At 47.8% G+C, this 23,702-nt stretch overlaps 1 protein-coding gene across 1 annotated transcript in view; it reads right to left on the bottom strand.

Annotated features, from left to right (window-relative positions):
- Positions 1–21,366, bottom strand: part of Pik3r6 (phosphoinositide-3-kinase regulatory subunit 6) — a 38,093-nt gene extending 16,727 nt beyond the window's left edge. The window contains exons 1-10 of the mRNA XM_070001348.1: positions 21,261–21,366; positions 13,158–13,256; positions 7,813–7,896; positions 7,180–7,271; positions 6,723–6,791; positions 6,145–6,277; positions 5,929–5,998; positions 4,803–4,986; positions 1,951–2,122; positions 631–717 (exon numbers count right to left, since the gene is read on the bottom strand). Of these exons, the coding sequence (XP_069857449.1) occupies positions 631–717; positions 1,951–2,122; positions 4,803–4,986; positions 5,929–5,998; positions 6,145–6,277; positions 6,723–6,791; positions 7,180–7,271; positions 7,813–7,896; positions 13,158–13,170 (904 nt within the window). The 5' untranslated portion in view covers positions 13,171–13,256; positions 21,261–21,366. The remainder of the gene's footprint in view (positions 1–630; positions 718–1,950; positions 2,123–4,802; positions 4,987–5,928; positions 5,999–6,144; positions 6,278–6,722; positions 6,792–7,179; positions 7,272–7,812; positions 7,897–13,157; positions 13,257–21,260) is intronic.
- Between the last annotated feature and the right edge of the window lie 2,336 nt (positions 21,367–23,702).

The following is a 23,702-nucleotide window of genomic DNA, read 5'->3' as shown; positions in this document are numbered from 1 at the left end:
TTGGAAATAAGAGTCTCACGGTCTTTCTTACCCAGGCTGGCTTTGAACCCTGATCCTCAGATCTCAGCTGCCTGAGCAGTTAGGGTTATATGCATGAGTAGTTAGGTTATACAGACCTGGCTCACTTAAAAATATTATATATATTACATATATATATGTATGTATGTATGGCATATGAGGAGACTGTGGCTTAGAGAAAAATCGAGTCTATCTAGCATGAGCCAGCATGCAAAAGGAACTGTTAAGATTTGAACCCAGGTCCCTGCATCCTCAAGAAAAGCCAAGGGGATGGGGGTGGGACATCAAGTGGAAGGGGTGTGATGGGTGGGGCCTCCCTGGAAGGGCCTCCCCAGCTCAGGGTGCTGTGTGGGTTCATGTGCACCTCCCTCTCTCCTGGGGACATAGGCCTGGCTGGTGTCAACACAAGCTCCTGGCCCATGAGTCTGGAGACCAATGCATGGCACTGTTACCTGGAGACCAGCTGTCCTTCCAGCCATGCAGAGCAAGGCTATGAGGCACACACAGACACGGGCACAGACACATGGACACATGCATGGATACACAGACACACACGAACGCATGTGCACAACCCTCCCCACCCCAGTCCAGCCATCTCCCACGAGCACGTACAGAGCTGCTCCTGGCCGGTCCACAGGTGGAAGGTGATGGTTGGGCTGGGCAGCAGGATGCCTGGTGGCCGGTCTTGGAGAGGGTCTCCTGAGGAGAGGAGCAGATGGTGGGGCCCATGGAGATGAGGGCTGGGAGTTTCTTCTCTGCTCTCCTTCCTGCTTAGATCCTGGGGGGTGTAGGGGTGTGGATGGCAACCCCTCCTGCCCCTGCTTCTAAAAGCTGATGTGATTCCAGAATCTTCTGACCATTGCTGAGCTGTTGTGGATTTCCCCATCCACATTGGGCTTGCGCCCATCATGACATTAGCTCATATGCAAATAGAGCAAATCTTGAAGAATATTTTAAAAGGAACCCCAGATCTGTGACATAAGTAGTTCTGATGTCTGCTCCATTAGACTTTCTCTTCAGGGTGTTCTAGACACCTGGGCTTGCCTCTTGGCACTCCTAGTTGAGTGCTCTTGAACAAGAATCTATGTATCTATGTATCTATGTATCTATCTTCTGTCTGTCTGTCTGTCTGTCTGTCTGTCTGTCTGTCTGTCTGTCTCTCTGTCTGTTGTGGAACCTGAACTCTGGGCCTGGGTGCTGTCTCTCAGCCCTTCAGCTCAAGGCTAGCACTCTACCACTTGAGCCACAGTGCCACTTGCAGCTTTTTCTGCCTATGTGGTGCTGAGGAATCGAACCCAGGGCCTCATGCATGCAAGGCAAGCACTCTACCACTGAGCCACCTTCCCAGCCTGAACAAGATTTTATTTTGCCAGTTCTGAGACTTGAACTCAGGTCCTTGCACTTTTGCTTGGCTTGCTTGCTCATCTAGGGCTCTACCACTTGAGCTGTACCTCCAGTCCAGCTTTTTGTTGATTAGTTAGAAGATGCAGTCTCAAAAACTTCTCTGCTTGGGCTAGCCTAGAACTGTCATCCTCCAGATCTCAGCCTCCAGGAGTACCAGGTGGCGAGTTACCAGGTGACAGCTTGGGTAAGATTTTTTTTTTAAAAAAACCTTTTTCTCCCTAACTCAGTTTCCTTCCCAGTAAAATGGGGGATTGTGATAATAGGTTCTAATCTCATTAGTTTACTGTGAAAGTTAGATGATTTAATATATGTAGGAGATTTACATATATCTAAGACATGGTTACTGGGCATGGCAGGTCTTCTGTAAGGTGTGGGCTAGCATAGACAAATCAGTCACCTTCTGGGTGGAAGGTAGTACAACCAAGTCCCCAGGCTTCTGGAACCCCTAGCCCCCATCCCAGGAATCACAGGCACAGCGCTGCTCTCCAGCGCCCCCTGCAGTCCACGCCTCCCCCCCAGGCGGCTTACCTGCGCAGCGCGCCCTGGCGACCTCCGCAGGCCCTAGCAGCGAGTGGTAAATCTCCTCCAGCCTCTGCAGGTGTCCTGCCGCCTGGCCGTCGCTGGCCTCGCCCGCCCACACCTGCTCCACAGCTGCCACCACGGCGTGGAAATAGTGCTCCAGGATGCGGCGGGAGCTGGCCTGCGGGGAAGGGGTTATATCCGAGCCCGAGGCCCAGCCTAGCTCTAGGGCCAGGTCCCTGTTCTGCCACAGCTTGGGGGTCCCCCTGCCTTTCCTACCCTATGATGGGGAGACAGCTGGTGGCCTGTCACTTTAAGGAGCAGCCCAGCAGTACATAGCAAGAGAATTACTCTGGCTGGGAAGGTGGCTCAGTGGTAGAGTGCTTGCCTAGCATGCATGAAGCCCTGGGCTCAATTCCTCATTACCACATACACAGATAAAGCCAGAAGTGGCACTGTGGTTCAAGTGGTAGAGTGCTAGCCTTGAGCAAAAGAAGCTCAGGGACATTGCCCAGGCCTAAGTTCAAGCCCCAGGACTGAGGAAGAAAGCAAGCAAGCAAGCAAGCAAGAAAGAAGGAAGAGAGAAAGAGAGGGAGGGAGAGAATTACTCTGCACATACATCTGGAGCTTACTATTTTTCTCCTGTGCTTCTGTGGAATGTTTCTGTCTTTTAAGTAGCTGGGTAATATTCCACTTTGCACACACTGACTGAGCCTGGTGCTGTGATAATGTTCTGGTGAATGTATCCTGTAATCTCTTTTTATACACTTTGTTTTAAATGAATAAGACACCAAAATTCAAATGTACAGAGGGTGTTCTTATTTTCTTAGGAAGAATGTAACAGAAGGTTAGGGGAGGAGTTGGGTTGGGAGAGATGGGGAAGAATGATGAAAGAGATGACATTGATCAAGATGCATTGTATTTATAAACTGATTTGTTGAATGGTAGCTCCTTGGATGCAATTACGTAAACATAATAATAATAATAGTTTTTTTAAAGAAAGAAAGAAAAGAAATTGCCCAGGTGCCGGCACCCCCCCTGCCCTGCCCCTTCTGCCAAAGAATACAAGACTTGAGGTTCAGATTGGAGGTTTCCAGAGGGCAAGCAGCAAGAAGAGCCACATGTCTGGTGTATTGGGATGGGCAGAGCAGGGTCCTTCCTGGGGCAGGACAGCGGGGACAAGTGTAGAGAAGCTGTGGACAAGCAGACCCTTAAATGGGATCCTGGCCCCTCCCACAGAGGCAGCTCCAGGTCTCTGAGTCCCAGCAGCTCTTAGCTATTATTTACTTCAGCCTTTCCCAACTTCTGGAGTGTCCATCATACCCCACCAAAGGTCACTCCCAACTGACAGCAGCCCTTCCCCTTCCAAGGTGTTCAGCACCTGTGGCTGACTCTCTGCTGTCCTCGGCCTGCTGGGCTTCCCCAGGCCCTGCGCAAACTCTGGGGTGAAATTACAGAAGAGCCAGGAAGTACGCAGTGTTGGGAGCTAGCTGATGCTGCATAACAACAGGGCATTGGCTGTATGTAACAGCACATGCATAAGACAGAATGTGGTGAAACCACCTGAAGTCCATATTTTCCATCCATGTATCGTGGTATAAGCCTGTAATCTCTGCTACTAGATAAGCAGAGGCAGGAGGGTTGAGAATTCAAGGACAGACCCTGCAAAATTAGGGGCACCTTATCTTTAAAACTGCAAACAAAAGCTGGGCTATGATATCTCATGCCTGTCATCCTAGCTACTTAGGAGACTGAGATCTGAGGATCATGGTTCAAAGTCAGCCTGGGCAGGAAAGGCTGTGAGACTATTGTCTCCAATTAACCACCAGAAAACCAGAAGTGACACTGTGGCTCAAATTGGTAGAGTGCTAGTCTTGAGTAAAAGGAACTCGAGGATAGTGCCCAGGCCCTGAGTTCAAGCCCCAGAACCAGAAAAAAAAAAAAAAGCAAGCAAAAGGGCTGAGGGGGTGGCTTAAGTGGCATAGCACTCATGGGAAGCCCTGGGTTCAAGTCCTAATACTACAGAAAAAAGTATATATTTTTGAAGAAACAGGTTCTCAGGTGCCATGTCTCTGATAGTGTAGGAAACCTTTATGTTTCTGCACCAGTGGCTTACCCTGTAATCCTAACTACCCAGGAGGCTGAGACCTGGAGGATCATGATTCAAAGCCAGTTTCCAGGCTGAAAAATCTACAAGACCCAATTCATTAGTAAAATTCTGTGCTGGAGGAGTGTCTCAAGTGGTAGAGAGTCAGCCTAGTAAGCAGGCTGAGAGACCCTGATTTTAAATCCTGGTACTGGCAAAATAATAATAATGATAATAAGAATAATAACCATAAAAAGTTACTGCTTTTGATCTATTTTTCACAAAGGAGTGGGGATGGAGGCTAAAACATAAGCTTTACATCAGAGAGATCAGAGTTCAAATCCTAGTTCAGTCCCTTTGTCGCTGGGTGACTCCAGGGAAAAATTTCAGCCTCTCTGGGTCTCAGTTTCCCCATCTGTTGATGTAGAGGATGAATGCATTCATTGCACAATGCTGTGGGGAGAATTTTTAAATGTGACATCAAGGGTTTAACACAGTGTTTAGGCCCCAACAGTGAATAAATAAACATGCTATTATAGGATGGGAGCCATTATTAAGGAAACAAACCAAAATGTTCATTGCTATGCTCTCTAGATATAGAACTTGAGCCCTTTTCATTTTTCTTCTCGTTTTTCACACACACACGTGCCTTGGCCACCACATACTCCTTGGTGATCTGTAGGGATTTACAGGGACAGGGGACAGGAAGCAGGCACCGGAAATGATCGGCAGTGATTGGCCTAGACACACAAGGGCCCGGATGGATGTCAGTTACCTGCAGCTTCCGGTGCACAGCACCTACATGGCAGGCCTCCCCCAGGGCAGCCTGCAGGGCGTGGGCGACCACGTGGCGCATGCAGGCCTCGGGGCTCTGCTGCTCCTGCGCCGCCTGGATCTCCAGCAGCAGCGCGCTGCACACTGAGGCAGACACCAGCTCCGGGTCCACGAAGAGGAGCACCCTGGGGGCAGGGGTAGAGGGCCTTCGTGGGTGTCCGGGACTTGGGTCTTTGGTGTAGCGTTCAACTCCTCTTAAAAATAAGAGTTTCAGGCCGGGCGCTGGTAGTTTACACCTGTAATCCTAACTACTCAGGAGGCAGAGATGTGAGGATCAGGGTTCAAAGCCAGCCCAGGGAGGAAAGTCCATGAGACTCTAATCTCCAATTAACCACCAGAAAATCAGAACTGCGGTGGCTCATAGTGGTGAGCAGAAAAGCTTAGAGACAACACCCACGCCCTGCATTCAAGCCCTACGACCTCACCCCCATGCCGGTACATAAAAAAAGATCTTCAAAAGTTTCTGAGTGAGACTGACAATAAGGTACGTTCCATCTTTCTAAGGGTGGAGGGTGGTGTTCTCAGCCATGCAAGTCCACTATTTCCACCAGGGGCAGGGATTGAGTCCCATGTCTGTGGGAATTCCTTTTTTTTTTTTTTTTTTAATAATCCTCTTTCTGGGCCCCAGTGGCTCATGCCTGTAATCCTAGCTACTCAAGAGGCTGAGATCTGAGCATCATAGTTCAAAACCAGCCCAGGCAGGAAAAAGTTCGTGAGACTCTTATCTCCAAATAACCACCAGAAAACCGGAAGTGGTGCTGTGGCTCAAGTGGTAGAGTGCTAGCCTTGAGCTGAAGAGCTGAGGGACAGTGCCCAGGCCCAGAGTTCAAGCCCCAGGACTGGGGAAAAAAAAAAAAAACCCTCTCTACTAAAGCATCCTGGTCCAATGGCTTTTACTCTGGGGGAGGTGTGGGCTGGGCTAAATGCTTTCTTCAAACATACTGCACTGCACTGCCCTTCTGGGATGTGTATGGCATTGGCATGAGTTGCCTCTTGCATCTTCCCATTACAAATCCTCCCAGCGCCTTCAAGAGGCTGAAGGTGGCAGCCACCCTGGGCCCTCTCACCTTTCCTGGTAGGGGTACAGTTCGCTCCTCAGGTTCTGTTCAGCAATGACCATCCTTTGGTATAGCGTCCCTGCAAACCAGACCCTCTGTCAGCCAGCCAGCTTTCCTCTTTACAAGGTGCTGCTGCGGAGACTTTGGAGCTCCCTGGCATCTTGGAGAAAAGAGTCAGTCTTGGAAGTGCTGCTTGTCTGGTAGCCTAGGCCTTCCTGCTCTCACCTGGGACAGCAGTCTCTGTTTTCAGCTGTATGGCACAGTCCAAGGCGACTGTGCAGTAGGGGGCAGGCAGGGTCAGCAACCTGGTGCACAAGGTGTAGCTTCTCTGGTACAGCTCCTCAGGGACTCCCGTGGCCTGGGGGAAAGGCAGAAGTAGGGATCCACAGAGAGCCATTCATTCATGAATGGCCTTGGGTGGGATGAGGTAGGTGGGAGGGAGGAAAGAGGAGGGGATCCTCTCTGCCTCTTCACACCTTCTAGCCTCTTCGGCCAGTAGCTTTGAGACCTCCCTTTGATAGAAATATATCCCTTCCCCAGGGCATGCAAACCTATAGGGACCAACCGGGTAGCACATATATGAACAGCACAAGGATTTCCAGGAGCCACTGAGCGCCTCCCTGCCCTCCAGCTTCATCTCTGGGGAGGGGGAAAGTGCATGGGGTGCGGCAGGCTGCCCAGGAGTTGGCCTAGGCTCACTCAGGCAGAGATGAGGCACTCACTAAGGGAAGAGGAGAGTGTGGAGCTCAGGTACTCATGGGCCGTGGGCTGGCTCCCTCCCCGTTGGGGCCCCTCCGGCTCACCTTGGTGAGCACGTACATTAGCGTGTGCAGCAAGGGGATGAGGACGTGCTGGTGGTCCTCAGCTTCTGCCTGCAAAAGAGGAGAGCCCAGCTGGGCACATGGCAGTGGCTCACGCCTGTAATCCCACCTAGAGGAAAGTCCATGAGACTCTTATCTCCAATCAACCACCAAAAAGCCAGAAGTGGAGCTGTGGCTCAAGTGGTAGAGCACCAGTCTTGAGCAAAAAATCCTCAGGGACAACACCCAGGCCCTGAGTTCAAGCCCCCACACTCTCTCTTTCTCTCTCTTACACACACACACACACACACACACACACATACACACACACACACACACACACGTCTGATAAAAACGAAGCTGATCACCCACATTTGGGGGCTCTGCGTGGCTGTAGCTCAGCCCCATCCCAGTGGTCCCCCTCTCTTCCTCTCACCCCCTCAAGCCTCCACACACGCACCTTCTCCAGCTCTCGGAGCAGAATGCGCACCAACACTGGGCTTTTAGCAGGATCGCGATCCACCTTCTTGTGCAGGGACCATCTCCACATGCCTGGGCCAGGGGACAAGGGAGCCCAGCATGATGGGGCTCTTAGAGGAGATGACCCTGAACTCCACAACCCAGACCGTGACTTTGACCCTGCGGCTCATTAGGCCCACAGGGGGGCATCCCATCAGCAGCCAGTGGCACAGTTCCCAAGGCAGAAGGGAGGGGGGGTGAATTGGGGACAGGTGTGTGTGTGTGTGTGTATGTGTGTGTGTGTGTGTGTGTGTTTCAGAGCAGCAGCTGTTTGCAGGTGTGTACCCCAGTCACTTTTGAGCGGGGGGGGGGGGTCTGTGGATTGCTGAAGGGGAGGAGGTAGGAGGGACTGGGTGTGCTGGGGAAGGTGGTGAGAAGCTTTCCCCCCCATCCCCCCCCCCCCCCCGCCCATAGATACTGGTAACAGTGAACCAGGAGCAGGGAAGCTTGTGGATGCTCAGGGCTCCAGGTATTTCCAGCAGGAGAAGGTGGATAGACTGGAGGCCCCTCCTGGTGAGTTCCAAGGGGGGAGGACCTCTCCTGAGCTGCCCCAGGGGGGTAGGCCAGCTCTCACCCTGGTTGCTCTGTAGCGTGGTGGCCGGGGCACTGAGCTCACGCAGCACAGCCTGCACGCTCCTCTGCAGGTCCAGCTCCACATCTGGTGGGCACAACATTGAGGAAGAGAGCTTTGAGAAAGTCCCCTCCCCCTGGGCTACTGCTAGAGCTGCTAGCCAGCTTCTCCCGCCCCCCGCCCCCTGGGGCTAGAAGACACCTTTTCTTTTGCTGTCCCAGTGCTCTTTGCAAAACCAGCATTTTTCAACGGGTGCCTATGTGAAATTCCTCCCTGACCCGAGATTTTGCTTTATTTACCCTTGGTTATCTATTTAAAATATTATATGGAAAAATCTAGAAATAATTGGTCCTTGGGCACTGTCCCTAGCTCTTTTGCTCAAGGCTAGCACTCTACCACTTTGAGCCATAGCTCTACTTCCAGTTTTCTGGTGGTTGATTGGAGATAGTCTCACGGACTTTCCTGCCCAGGCTGGCTTTGAACTGTGATCCTCAGCCTCCTGAGTAGCTAGGATTACAGGCCTGAGCCATCAGCACCTGGCTCTAAAATTCTTTGGCCTAACAAACTTGGTATCCCAGGACCCGGAAAAGGCTTTCAGGAACATCATCAGTTCCAGTGTCACTTACACATCTAATCTGTATCCACTTCTTGGAAGATTCAGACCGGGGCAGGAAGCATGGGGGAAGCACGGGGGCAGGAAGACTACCAATAGTCTCTTTACAGAATAGCATGTGGTCTCTAGTGGCTAGACAACACACAACACACTTGTCAGGGTTTCCCTGTTTGATGTGGCTGCCAGGAATCTTGCAGGCCACTTGGGACCCAGTCTGAAAGATGAGCTCATCTCAAGAGCTTATTTTCTTCTTGGGTGCTTCAGCTTGGTTAATCTCTCTCTGTCTCTGTCTCTGTCTCTGTCTCTGTCTCTGTCTCTGTCTCTGTCTCTGTCTCCCTCTCTCTCTCTCTCTCTCTCTCTCTCTCTCTCTCTCCCCTCCCTCCCTCCCTCTTTTCCTCCCATGCCTGCCCTCCCTCCCTCCCTCCCTCCCTCCCTCCCTTCCTTCCTCCCTTCCTCCCTTCCTCCCTTCCTCCCTTCCTTCCTTCCTTCCTTCCTTCCTTCCTTCCTTCCTTCCTTCCTTCCTTCCTTCCTTCCTTCCTTCCTTTCTCTTCTTTTCTTCTCTATATCTCCTTTTCTTCTTCCCTCCCACCTTCTCCCCTTCCTCCTTCTCTTCCTCCCTCCTTCCTTCTCCTTTTCTTTCCCCCTGCCTCACTGATCCCCTTCTCACGGGCTTCACCAAAAGACTTAAAATGGTGACAATTTGTTTTCATCCTCATTAGAAGGGCAGCCAGGCCTTTATCTCTGAACCCTAAGCTCCCCTGTTTTGCAAGAGGAATGACATGTTTATATTTCAGGGACAGTTTTGAGAGAAGTTGCCAGTAGGCTAGGGAGACAATCTTGAACAAACTTTGTTTGAAAAGTCTAGACAACAGGAACGGATCCTCAGGCTTCCTTCCGTCTAAGTGTGGCTTGCAGACATGTTTTGTTGGGGTTTGTGAAGTCTCACTTAAAAGATGAAATAGAGGCCAACAACCATGAGTCAGAAGATTTTGAATGAAAGTCTGAGTGCCTGGCAAGTCTTGAAAGCTGGAAATTTGACTGACACTGGGCACACGTTGTGTTCTGTGTTCTGATAAGGGCCAGCTGAGGGCGCCAGGGAGCAGATGCTCCTTCTGAGGCTGTTTCTCTACTTCGCATTTCCCACTGTCCCCCACCATCCTGCTCTCTCATTTGCATGCTCTGTCTGACCCCTGCAGACCCCCAGTTAGCTAACTGGACCCATCAAGCTGGATTGTCCCCAAAGGGTAGGAATTAGAATAAGGACAGTAGTTTTTAAAGGTGCTTTTTGTTTGTTTGTTTTTTGTTGGGCATGGGGCTTAAACTCAGTGTCTGGGTGCTGTCCTGGGGCTCTTTTGCTCAAGGCTCAAGGCTCTAACACTTTGCACCCAGCTCCATTTTGGAGTTTCTGGTGGTTAATTGGAGTCTCAGGGACTTTCCTCCCTGGTCTGGCTTTGAACCACAATCCTCAGATCTGAGTAGTTCAGATTACAGGCATGAGCCACCGGAGCCCCAGGAAAGGTGGGATGTTTGACTCCTCAAGACCATGAGGAGTTAAGGGGCTCCAGGGAACAGGGAAGCCCAGGGTCGACTGGAAACATAGCTTCCACGTGGTAGTAAAGATGGGGTGAAGGGATCCTGTGCCTTCAAATGCCACAGCAAAGGTCTTCTAGATGGCCTTTGTCAGGACACAAGAAGGTCCTCAGAGGAGACTCCATCTCCTCAGGCAGTGGGAATCTGGCAAACTAGACCTCATAAGCCCCAGGATCCTCGGCAACCCCTCAGGAATAGGAAGCACCACCAGGCGACAACACCAGAATTCATACTAATCTTGGGAATTGGAAGACTTGAGTCTTGATCAGATTGGATGAAGCAATGAATGAGAAGGAAAGCCAGGCAGTGGTGGTTCACATCTGTAGTCTCAGCTACTTAGGAGGCTGACAGCTGAGGATCCCGATTCAAAGCCAGCATAGATAGGAAAGTCCATGAGATGCTTATGTCCAGTTAACCAGCAAAAAGCTAGAGGAGATGGCTCAAGTGGTAAAGTGCTAGCTTTGAGCAAAAAAGCTCATTGAGTTCAAGCCCTAGTACTGGCAGGCATGTGCACACACATGCACACACACAAAGGAAAGAAAGAGATGGGATATTTCTGGTGTGCTGTTTCAAATAAGTATATTGTCCACATATAATATACATGATGAATATTCTTGGTTCAGTGAAGTCAATAAACAAGTGATATCCATGGTTATTTTCCTTTCTTTCATCCATGAATGTAGGCTATTAGCATTAGAGGATTTTTCTTATTTGTTTTTGCCCTCTACTGGTGTTTGAACTCAGGGCATAAGCACTGTTCATTAGGTTTTCTTTGCTCAAGGTTAGCTCTCCACTACCTGATGGTTAATTGGCGATAAGAGTCTCACAGACTTTCCTACCCAGGCTGGCTTCAAACCATGATCCTCCTAGCCTCCTAAGTAGCATTACAATCATTAGCCACCAGCAACCAGCCTACTGTTAAGTTTTAACAGTGACATTTAAAAGATAGTGCTACTACATGTTCATCCACTTGATGTCTTTTGCAAGTGGACAAAAAGACTACATTTCCCAGTCTCCTATGGGAGAGGTGGAGGAACCATGTGACTAATTCTGGCCTATGGAATGTGGTAGATGAGATGTGTGTCATCTGCAGGTCTGGTCATAAACTTCTCTGCAATCTCTTTCATACTGTTCTTATTCCACAGTGACCTCAGAAGACACATGTTGACGATGAGGCCATAGAGAGAAGATCCCTGGGGCCTGGCATGACTGGAGCCACGCAGTCCTGTGCTAGGAGGCAGAAGGAGTATTTATTGGGCTGCTCCTCTGATATTTTGGGTCCGCTGCTGTTCCCTTCTCTGGTTGACTCATGGATGTACAAAGTATTTTCCCATGGGTAACTCATTTAATTGGGATTAGAGTCCTGCTGAGTTTAGCAGTACAAATACGATCCTGCCTGCTAGATTCCAAGTCTCATTGCATTCTGTGTCCCACACTACCTCTTCAACTGCCAAAGGTCAGACCTAGAGGCATCTTCGAACCTTTCTTCTCATTTTATAGGTGGAAAAATTAGTCTCAGAGCTGTCGGAAGCAGAGCTTGCTTCATGAGATGCTTGTCCATCAAAGTTACATGTACTTACTGGGAAAGGACACAAGGAGACTATGTATATACAGTTATGTGCACCCTGGGGTTTGAAACACCGAAACAAACACCCTTGCAAAAGGGAGAAGCTAGTAAGATCTTGACTATGGTAGAATCCCTCACAGTTCAGCACCTGCTCCTCAATTCCAGGCCATTCAAATCTGTTTTAAGACTTCCCACTCCCAGCCTGCCTTTTCCCAATGACCCTCCTTTTCCTGTGACCTTACACAGAGAAAAATCCTTCCTCAACTTCTTTCCATAAGGAGAGTTCACCTTTCCCCAAACTTGAGTTCATATCACAGCTACCTATGGTGTTAAAAAAAAATCCCCCCCCTCCCATTAAATCAGATCTTACAGGGTGGGTGGGAGCATACTGCAGAACTTTTTATAGTCCCTCAAGGGCTTCTGACATGAGGTTCAGTGATAATGACTGTTCTAGGTCTAGATTGGAGTTTTGTGTCCTTGCTGTGTTAGACAAGAAGGGAGTCAGGTGACAAGATGCTCAATGCTCACAGAGGACATTTATCTGAATTGAGGAAGATCACAGTGTCAGAACAGCAGCAAGACTCCTGGTTTGTCCTCAGGAAGTGGTGGGAGGAGATTTAGAAGAACAAAAACTGGAGAAAGTACATATATATATGTATATATATATATATGTGTGTGTATATATATATATATGTATATATATGTATGTATATATATATAAATGGTTAGCTTGTTTGGAGCCAAATGGTAGATAGTAGTTCCCAAATTCTTTTGGGGGGTCCACCCTGATTTAAATGAAACCTGGGCATCTTTTTTTTTCTCAAGAAAACTGATCCATATCTTCTTGAAGTTACCTTCTACCCACTTGTAATATCTAATTCTATGAATTAACTTGACCGGACCACAGGATGCCTAGGTAGTTGGTCAAACATTATAGTCTGTGTAGGCACTATTGGATGTGATTAACATTTAAGTGGCTAGGCTGAGTAAAGCAGAATGCCTTCCCTATAAATGCTCACCTTACCATACCCCTGCTTCTCCCTTTTATTACAGTAAGAGATAATAATGCCTATTGGAGGAGAGCAAATCAGCTAATATTTGTCAAGTGCTTTCACTGATCCTTAGAACAAAGTAAATATTCTTTTATTTATTCATTTATTTTTGGGTCAGTCAAGGGGCTCGAACTTTAGGCCTGGGCGCTGTCCCTGAGCTCTTCAGCTCAAGGCTAGCATTCTACCACTTGAGCCACAGTGCCACTTCTGGCCTTTTCTGTTTATGTGGTGCTGAGGAATCGAACCCAGGGCCTCATGCATGTGAGTCAAGCACTCTACCACTGAGCCACCCTCCCAGCCCCATAAATATTCATATTGATTCTTTATTTAACCACAAGAATTTGGCACCAAGCCTTGGCTCTTCTTACTACTTTCCCATTGCCTATTGTTCAGAAGGTCCCCACTCATGGCCAGCTGAACTGGAGACTGGCAACTTGGAAGAGTGCAGGGGTGACAGCCCCAAGGTCCACCTGATTCTTCAGGAGTTCAGCCAGGCTTGTGAGACCCTCCTCCCTACCACACTGACCTGAGCCCTCCATGGAAGCCTGTGGGATACAGGAGGAGGATGTGGTTGTCTCAGGCAGAAGAATGGAAAGTGGCGTGGTTATTTTTCTGCACAGAGGTTCTGCAAAATAAGAGACAGATGATGAGGGTGTGTAGTGAGTACAGAAAATGTGCGCATGTGAGACATCGCGTGGCTCTCGGGAGATGGGTTTCTAGTGTATGGTAGGAAAGCCAATATTTAAATAAGAAACAAACTCATGGCCTCATGTTTGCTTGGCTAAGTGCACTACCACATGAACCATGCCCTCAGCCTTGAGTTTTGCTGGCTCATTGGAGATAGAATCTTAAGAACTTTTCTGCCTGGGCTGGCTTCAAAACACAATCCTCTGGATCTCAGCCTCCTGAGTAGCTAAGTTACAGGTGGAATCCACCAGCTCTCAGAACTAATGCTTAAATAATGCTAACATATTTAAATGGTGAGAAGTCTAGATTTGTTTAGAAATACAGTCAGCTCTTGAGATATCTGAGTTTCACATCTGTTCAATTCAACCAACCAGATTGAAACCACTCAAACCCCCCTTGCATCCGTACTGCACGCATAACTGACTTAGTTTCTTGTCCTTATTCCCTAAACAATGTTGTATCACAACTATTTACGTAGCAATTACATTGCATTGGGTATGTTAAGGTTCTAGAGGCGATTTAAAGTAAATGTTAGGGTGTGCATGGGTTATATGAAAACATCACGGCAAATTATACAAGAGACTTGGCATCTGTAGGTTAGGATACCTAAAACCAATCCAGGGCCAGCTACCCCTAAATTATACTTAATTTCTTAATTGGTGCTTCTGACATATGGAACATGCCTCAACTTTTTAAAAATACCAACTACCCTGCATGTGTGTGTATGTGTGCCAGTACAGGAGCTTGAACTCACGGCCTAGGCACTGTCCCTAAGCTGCTTTTGCTCAAGGCTAGCACTTTACCACTTGAGCTACAGCACCACTTGCAGCTTTTTCTGTGTATGAGTAATGAGGAATTGAACCCAAGGCTTAATGCATACTAGGCAAGCACTCTACCACTAAGCCAGCTGGCTTCCTGTCCTTTGAGGCTGACCACATCAGGGGATGGGAGGGGAAGGGACAGGAATCAACTTGTAGTGGGGACAGGAAATGGAAACTCCGCTCATTAGCAAAATGTATCAACAGCACATTTGTATTCCCTACAGGAAGAAGATACATTTCTTAAGTAAGTGAAGTTTGTCCCTCTTCACCAAACCAAGGCTCTGGGAGTTGCCTCTTAGACTTGTCATGGGAGCTGATTGGACTTGGCCACAAACAGGGAGGCGTACAGTCGCTCTGTGGACAGGGCAGCCTCTATCCTCTCAGCCAAGGCTTCTTCTGTTCCTTGACTTCCAGGTGTTCCTCAGTTCATGGTGCTGTCTGGGTCCTGAACGTAGGGAGTGAATGGGCTCTACTTCAGTCTAGTATTCCATTGACCTTTCTGCAATTTACCCAGAAAGGGAAGGTTTTGTAATTCATCCACCTATCCCTCCAAGGAAACTCTCCGACATTGGTCTGCCCAGACAGGGCCTCTTTCTAAGTTTAAGGAAATTGCCTTCTGTGTTGGCTATAGACCTGCCTTAGTCATCTTTGCTCTTCTACACAACAGCTAGTTTTCTGAAGGCCAGGAAGCCGGCTAACCACAAAGTCATTGTCTTGAGCATATAGATAATAACAAGTCTAAGAGGTTGATGTATGAAAAAAGTGTAGGATTTCCTTTTTTTTGATTACAGCATCTCTTCAGGGGGCTCAGAGGCCCCTCTGGCTCTCTTCCTAGTTCTTGGCAGTCTTGTGGGTGCCTGGGATTGCAGAGTACAACAGAGTATTCATGGAATGCTATCTATCGGGGCAGGGCACTGGGCAGCATTGACAGTTTAGAGATAAGTGAATGAGACATTGCTTTCAGGAACTACTGGTCTACCTATCAGTGACTTTTAAATACCACAGTGTGTCTCAGGGCTCTTAGAACAGACTTCTCACATGCCTGAACTATCACTAAGATGTGAATCACACCTCACAGACATAATTTCCACAACATGCACAATTATGGGTCATCTTGATGGGGCTAAGGGATGTTCCTATAGCTGGCAAAACATTATTTCTGGGTATGGCTGTTAGGATGTGTGTTAATCATCTTTCCATTACTGTAAGAAAGTATCTGAGATGGTTAACTTATGCTGAGAAAAGGTCTATCTTTTTTTTTGTTTTTTGGTTGTTGGGCTTGAACTTGGGGCCTGGCTCTGTCCCTGAGATCTTTTTGTTTAAGACTTTGAGTCACAATACCACTTCTGGTTTTCTGGTGGTTAATTGGAGAGAAGACTCTCATGGACTTTGCTGCCCTGGGGCTGACTTTGAACTGCAATCCTCAGAGCTCAGCTTCCTGAGTAGCTAGGATTACAGGCATGAGCCACCAGAGCCTGGCTGGTCTATTTTACCATACACTTTTGGAGATTTCCATCACAATTAACTTGGTCTATTGCTGTGGGCCGATGACCTGGCAGCACCTTGCGGTTCAAGCTGATGACAGAGCAAATCTGCTTCCTTCACAAGCCAGGGAACAAAGGGAAAAGAGGAAGGGCCTGAAGTCCCACAATCTTCCTTGAGACCATACCCTCAATGCCCCAAAGACCTCCCACTAAGCCCACCCCTTTTTATTTTACTTTTTAAATTGTGATTCAGTGATTATATACATTTTACAAACGTCACAGTCTTGTAAGATAGTGATACTTAAAGTCACAAACACATTCTAACCTTCATGGTAAGCCCATCTCTTAAAGGTCCCTCACCTCCCAGAAGCTTTACCTGGGTGCCAAGACTTTAATAATGGGTCTTTGGGGAAACATTCAACTCTCCAACTATGGCAGTGTTTGTGGAAGAGTTGAGCATTTGAAGCACACACCTATTGGGTGTGGGGGGGGGGAGGGAGCAACACCCCATCTTTTGAGATCCCAGAGCCATGAGGTGAAAACAGGGTAAATGTGGTCTCTGCCTGAGCTGGGATTCCCATCTTCTGCCTGCAGACATCAGGGCTCCAAGCTCAGACTCAGACACAAACTCATCCCCTCACTTCCCAGGTTCCTAGATGAGAACTACAACATGGAGCTAGATGTCATTGGCTCATTCACATAATCTTAACTAATCAGGGAGCTGAGATCTGGAAGATCTCGATTCCAAGTCAGCCTGAGCAGAAAAGTCTGTGAGATTTCTTCTCCAATTGACCAGCAAAATGCCAGACTAGAGGTGTGGCTCAGTTGGCAGAGCACCAGCCATGAACAAGAAAGCCAAGAACTATAGCATGGGAACTTTATTGGACCTTCAGCTTATGGATGGTGGATTGTGAGACTTGTCTGCCTCCTCACTCTTGTGAGCCAATCCTACAATAAATTCCTTTTCATATAGGTGCATAGCCAGTGGATTTGTTTCTCTGGAGCACCCCTCCTACACTAATGTTTAAACAAGTCTCTCTAACCACAGACTCCCAAGAAAGACCTGGAGACTATGTCTGTACCCAGGGTAAAAGGCTGAAAGGTGGGAGCAACTCCACAGTGAAAAGCAAGCATCCTTCTCACTTGGTCCATCTAGTTCTTGTTGAGAGAGAAAGAAAGAGCCTGCACTATTTAGAAATCTCAATGTGTGGCCAACATTTTTTTTAAAAAATCAGATTTTGCATTAAAAAAAAAAATCACAATTCGACTTGGGTGTGGCTTCTACCTGAAATCCTAGTTATTCAGAAGGCTGTAATCTGATGATTGAAGGTTAGCCTGGCCAGACAAATCCGAAAGACTCTGACCTCCAATTAATCATCAAAAAGCTGGAAGTGGAGGTGTGGCTTGAAAGGTAGAGCTCCAGCATTAAGTGAGAGAACTCAGCAAAAGCATGAAACCTTGAGTTCAAATCCTAGTTCCGCCCCCCTCAAAAAGAGAAAAAAGAAAAAAACAGCTAGGGAGACAGACATAATGGTGAAAGTGACACTTCCATGGTGGCCACTTTGGCCACCTGTGGTGGCTTATCTAACTTAGGTCCCATCTTGGACAATTCAGGCTTCCATGTCTGCTTGTTGCTTTCATGCCACAAAATGATGGGCAAGGAGCTGACCAATTAGATAGCATATTACAGTCTCTGCCCTCCCCCAGTTTCCATGGTAACTACAAGGACGCAGCCTCACAGGACAGCAGGTCATCAACCCCTGCCATTTCAGGAAGAGTCTCAGCAGCTGACATAACATGGATTCTATCAATGGGGACTGTAGCCTCTTGCTTCTACCGCTGTAAGCATCCATTGGCTATTTCATTCATTCACCCTGCGTATTAGATTCTACTGACCACAAGGAACTGCCTAAGTGTGTGGATCCATCTATCCATCCATCCAACAAATATTTATAAGAGTTCCTTCTATGGGTCAGAAAATGTTCCAGGTCTTGGGGATACAGTATCAAGTAAAAATAGGAAAAAATGCCTACTTTGATAAAGGTTGTTCTAAGGATGCAGACAATCAACTAAATAATTAAATTGCTGACTAGAGGATGATGAAGAGTTAAAAAACAATCAAATTGGGAAGTAGAATGAGAGGTTCCAGATTGCACTTTGAGTTTATTGTAGACTTTATTTTTTTAACTTTAAAAGCTGGGTGCTGGTGGTTCACACCTGTATTACTAGTTACTAAGGCATCTGAGAGCTGAGGATCACAGTTTGACATCAGTCCAGGCAGGAAAGTCAGTGAGACTCTTATCTCCAAATCACCACCAGAAAACTGGAAGTAGGGCTGTGGCTCAAAGTGGTAGAGCACTAGCCTAGAACAAAAGAACTCAGGGAAGTGCCCAGGCTCTGTGTTCTAGCCTCATGACCAATAAAAATAAACTAAAATAAAAATAAAGGAGATGAGGGATACTATGCTATATTTACAGGAAAAATGTCCCAACCAAAGAGAACAGCAGAGGCAAAGTCCCAATTAGGGAGGGTGGCTGGCCTGCCACTCTTCAGGAGACAGTACGCTATGGGAGGAAAAGTGGTGTGTGTGGGGGGTGTTAGAAGATGATTCTCCATAAGTTTGGTTTGTGTACAGCTTAGGGTATCTTCAAAATCATCTTTCCAACCGTGCTCCTGGCTACTCAGGAGACAGAGATCTGAGAATCATGGTTCAAAGCCAGCCCGTGCAGAAATGTCTGTGGGCTCTTTCTCCAGGCAACCAACAAAAAGCCAGAAGTAGAGGTGTGGCTCAAGTGGTACAGCACCAGCCATGAGAGAAAAAAATAGAGAGCATGAGGCTCTGAGTTCAGGTGCCAGTATTGGTGCATGCGTGCGTGCATACATATAGACACAGACACACAGACACACACACACACACAGATCCTTCATGGGATCAAAGTTAGAATGAAGCAAACAAATGAAGACAATACCCAGTGAACTGGGGTCCAGAGAGCATGCGTTCGTTCGCTCTTAAATCCAGAACATTGGTGCAAACAGAAAAAATAAAATGATCTCAGGGCACATACACAGCCAGTGGGCAAAACAGTGGGGAAAAGCATATGAGAGCGTGCAGGCAGCTGTGGCTGGTGGATGCTCATGTGGGACAGTCTGGTTAGAGGAAGGGCTGAGGAAAGGGGTGAGGGGGATCAGATTTCAGCTCAGAGGAGCCCAGGCCCACCAGCCCCTGCCTTCAGCTCCTAGCCAGATTACCTAGACAGAAGACCCCAGCCCTCCGCCTCCAGGAGTGCCCACACTGGAAAACAACCCTCACAGCAGACCCTGCTAGCCCAGCACTGGGCACACTGCGGTGACCTGAAGAGCCACCAGAGCTGTCAGCCCCACCCCTACCCTGGGGGGTTTTGTGGGCAGATTAGATTTTGCACTCAGCCCTATCCCCACTGGCTCCAGAGGCTCCAGAGGAGGGCTAGGGAAGGAAGGACTCTGCGTCCCTGGTTTCCTCCCTGACTGGGAAGGAAACACCTGGCTGGGAAGAAGTGAAGTTGTGTGTGTGTGTGTGTGTGTGTGTGTGTGTGTGTGTGTGTGTGTGTGTGTGTGTACATGACCATTGTTCCCAAGGCCTGAGTGTAAGGAACATGGATGCTGAATGGAAAGTGCAAAGAGGGGTGGGTGCTCCTGAGCCACGCTGGCCAGGTGCCTTCTGGGAGAATGGGTGTGTGGAGAGTGCAGGCCCTAGTTTGTGTGTGTGTGTGGGGGAGGCGCCCTAGGTGTAGCACAGCACCACAGCCACACACCCTGACACTAGGGTGATTTGGGCTGGTGGCTTCACTTGGCTACTGAGGAGGCTGACCTGACTTGATTCCATCGGAAAATGCAGCATTTTCCTTCTATCACTATATATCCAGCAAAAAAAAAAAGGTCAGCAATAGAGGGAGTGTGGTTCAATTGGTTGAGTGCCAGCCTTGAGCAGCAAAATCAAAGGAAAGTTCTCTGGTCTTGAGTTTGAGCCCTAGGTCTCTCTCTCTCTCTCTCTCTCTCTCTCTCTCTCTCTCTCTCTCTCTCTCTCTCTCTCTCTCATTCACACACACACACACACACACACACATACACACACACACACACACTTAAATAAAATAATATGAACATACAGCTGGGAAGAATCTCCCTTATAAGACTGTCATGAAGACTAAGTCAGCTGATATTTGAAAACCAATGGAGAACAGGGCGTCTGGCTCAAGTGAAAGAGCTTCTGCCTAGCGAGGGCAAGGCCCTGAGTGTCATTCTTTGTGCAGAAGAAGAGGAAGAGGAAAAAGAAAGAGAAAGAGAAGAAAAAGAAAGAAAAAAGAAAACTGAAAGAAGAGAAAGAAGAGGAAAAAGAAAGAAGGAAGGAAGGAAAGAAAGAAGAGAAAGAAAGAAAGAAAGAGAAGCAGGAGGAGAGGTAAAGGGATAGGAGGACAATTACTTATAGCCTTGTGGCCTGCACAAGCATCTCTGTGCATTACAAGAACCTCTAGCTGGAAGGCTGGCCCATGCATGCACTCTTCTGCCCCTGTGGATTCGTGACCTCTGCCCCCTTCAGCTGGGATGCCTCAGCCTCCCCTCTGCATACCAGGCCCACCCTCTTTCATAGTAGCATTTGGAAGCATATCTCAAAGTCTTTATCTGACTTTGCACCTGACCTCTCATTATCTCCCACTTTCTGCACAGCCTCATCTCCCTAAACCCCCTAACATCTTTTGCTTTCTGCAATCATGGCTATATCCCAACAACCAGGGCAAAGGTCAGCTCCTGGGAACAGGCCACATCTTTACCAGGCTCTGGGACTGGCCACCTTTGCCTCATCCACATATGTGGAGAACATCAGCCAAGCTAGCAGGCCATTATTACCTACCCAGGAAAGGGACGGACAGAGCATGCCCAAGAAGGGACACAGATGGTATCCCAGGCAATTCCCTTTGAGTGTGCTGCTTGCTTAGCCACTCTGCCATCTTTGACAAGTCGCTTCATTTGGAGCCTCAGTATCCTGACCTATAAAATGGACATTAAAACATTTCCCTCTGGCCTGGTACTGGTGGCTCATACCCGTAATCCTAGCTACTCAGGAGGCAGAGGTCTGCGAATCATGGTTCAAAGCCAGCTCGGGCATAAATGTCTATGAGACTCTTATCTTCAGTTAACCCCCAGAAAGCCCAAAGTGGAGTTGTGGCTCAAGTGGTAGAGTACCAGCCTTAAGCAAAAAAGCTAAGGGAGAGCACTTAGGCTCTGAGTTCAAGCCCCAGTAGTGGCACAAAGGAAAACAAAACAAAAAAACTTATTGCTAGAGAAAATCACGTGGAATAACAAAGATATGTCCTACACCATGGCACACGTATCATTGGGTCTATTATCATTGGCAGTACAAGATCTCAGAAGCTGAAGTCCCTTCACTGGGTCCCATGCTCTTTTTATTATTTGAAAATGACCTGAGCAAGCACAGACAGGGAGAGTACCTGCCATATTTGGGGAACCCTTCTCTGAAAGGCTGAACCCATGGAGCCCCAGACTTGGTCTATTGAACTTGGGTCTCCTCCTCTGCTGTCTTGGCTCAGCTCTGTGTCACCCAGGTCCTCCACAGAGACCTCGGCTTCAGCCAGTACCTACCTTGACGTGGCTTGGCTTCTCTACTCCCCAAGTCTTCCAATCATTGAGCTCCCCGAAGTTCTGCCCAGTGATCCCCTACAGCTCTGAAGGACCAGCTGTCTTGGAGGAGTCCTATCTGTCCAGATCTGCAGAGAAAGTCTTGTGTTTTACCGGCCAGCCCTGTCCCTCCTCTTCCTTCCCCTTCTTCCTCCCTGTGGTCTTCATAGCTCCTCCCCAGCACGGCTGGCTGCAGGGTCATTTCTAAAGAAGCCACTGTGGTCACTAGAGGTTCTTCATTGTGATCTATGCTATCGAACTCCTTGGGGCAACTACCTGGCCTTGCACTGGTGTTGATGGGGTTGAGACACAGGAGCCCCCAAGCCCCACCCCAGCTCTGCTCCACACCCATGCTTCTCAGTCTGAGCTTATCTTTATTTCTGAAAAATTATATACGTTTGGGCTCCAGTGGCTCATCCCTGTAATCCTAGCAACGCAAGGGGCTGAGATCTGAGGTTTGGGGTTGAAAGCCAGCCCAGGCAGGAAAGTCCAATTAACCCACAAGAAGCCAGAAATCTAGCTGTGGCTCAAGTGATAAGAGTGCTAGCCTTTGGCATGAAAGCTCTGTGACAGTGGCCAGGTTCTGAGTTCAAGTCCCAAGGATGGCATTAATAAAACAACTACAGTGAAATTGATTTTTAAAATCAATCTTCATTTAGTAATAACGTAGACTTTATAATACAACTGTAAGATACTGACATTTGATAGTTTAAACAACATGTCATTTGTGCAAAAGTCATGTTTAGCATGAAAATTTAAATTGGGAAATTCATAGTTCACAAACATGTATTTTGTTGACAGCTTGAAGAAATTATTATCATTTTACTTAAGATAGAAAACAATGGGGTTAGAGGCATGGCTCAGGTGATAGGACCTCTGTCCATGAGCCTAAAGGGCCAGATACTGAGTTCAAGTCCTGATTTCAAACTCTCCTCTTTCCCCAAGTTCCCCCCGCTCCAAATTCACAGTTATGCTTGAGAATTAGTACTATAAATTTTATATAGTTAGTACTATAATTTTTTGTTAATAAGATGTACTTGAAATAAAGGATTCTGATGACTAATAAATTGATACTTTATTGTATAGCCAAGGCCCATTGGTTTTTATAAAGCCTAATAATCAGGTATCTCACCACTAATTTAAATGACAGAGATCTAGTTGAAAACATCATTTGGAGAATTAAAATAAAAAGCACTAGCAGCTTCGATTTCCATTTTTACCAACAGACACAAAATGTAGAGTATATTAGACTTTGCCAGAAAACCATGCAGACATCCAGGTACAAAGAACAAAGAAAAGGTTTATTGTCAGTAAAGAATCAACAGAACCCCTTCTCACAAGAGAGGAGTGAGAAGAAGTGCCAGCTCTTGCCTGAGGTGACCTTTATAACCTAGGAGGTTTAGGAGGTGGAGACCCTGGTGTGGATGTGGACCAGGGGCTTCATCATGGTGGACTAGGATTTATGGCTGCTGCCCACATAGTAGATAAGGGGCCTTGCAGCTGCCCAGACCTGAAGGCCACTCTAAGGGGATCTGTCTGTCTTATATAGTTGTGGCTGTCCCAGAGAAGTGCCATTTCCAGGTAAAGGGGGTTGAAGGCTGATTATTTACTGCCCTTACTAAATGGGCCTAGTGTTGGCTAGGAAAGGAGCATGCCAAACCATGGGAAGGGGAAGGAGCATGCTAAGCTATGGGAAGGGAGCTTATTGGGCCAACACAAGTCTGTATTCTGTACTTAAAATGTGTAGAAAAGTCTTAAGTATGTTTCCCCAAGAGAAAAAATCAAATGTTAAAACTTGGTTTGAAAGAAAAAAAGCTGGGTGCCAGTGGCACCCACCTGTAATTCTAGCTACTCAGGAGGCTGAGATCTAAGGATCATGGTTCTAAGCCAGCCTGGGTAGGAAAGTCCATGACACTCATCTCCAACAGAAAAGCTGGAAAGCACTGTGGCTCAAGTGGTAGAGTGCTAGCCTTGAGCAAAAGAAGTTCAGGGACAGTGTCCAGGCCCTGAGTTCAAGTCCCAGGAATGGCAAAAAAGAAAAAAGGAAAAAAAGGAAGGAAAGATGGAAAGAAGGAAGGAAGGAGAGAAAGAGAGTATATAAAATTTTTTAGAAAGATGCTGAGGCCCAGCACCAGGTCCTGGTCCCTAGGAATGAACCTTGACCTTCTACATCAATCTCACATGGCCTCTGAGGAGTCAGACCAGAAGATCCACAGCATGTGTCTGGGAGGGACAAGGGAGGGCCATCAGCCTCACCCTCCCTCACCACCAAGCTGCGCTAGGTCCCAGAAATCCGCCACTGCTCCTCATCCTCACAGCCATCACCGGCTCCTTAGGCCACCACAGCTTTTCTCTTGAAACACTGGGAAAACCTGAGGTCTCCTCAACCCGCTTCCATTTCATCTG

Source organism: Dipodomys merriami, unplaced genomic scaffold (assembly GCF_024711535.1).
Source record: "Dipodomys merriami isolate MVZ:Mamm:240054 unplaced genomic scaffold, mDipMer1.0.p SCAF_59, whole genome shotgun sequence".
NCBI lineage: Eukaryota > Metazoa > Chordata > Mammalia > Rodentia > Heteromyidae > Dipodomys > Dipodomys merriami.
The sequence above is the reverse complement of the archived record's forward strand: the minus strand, read 5'-3'. Positions and strand labels throughout refer to the sequence as shown.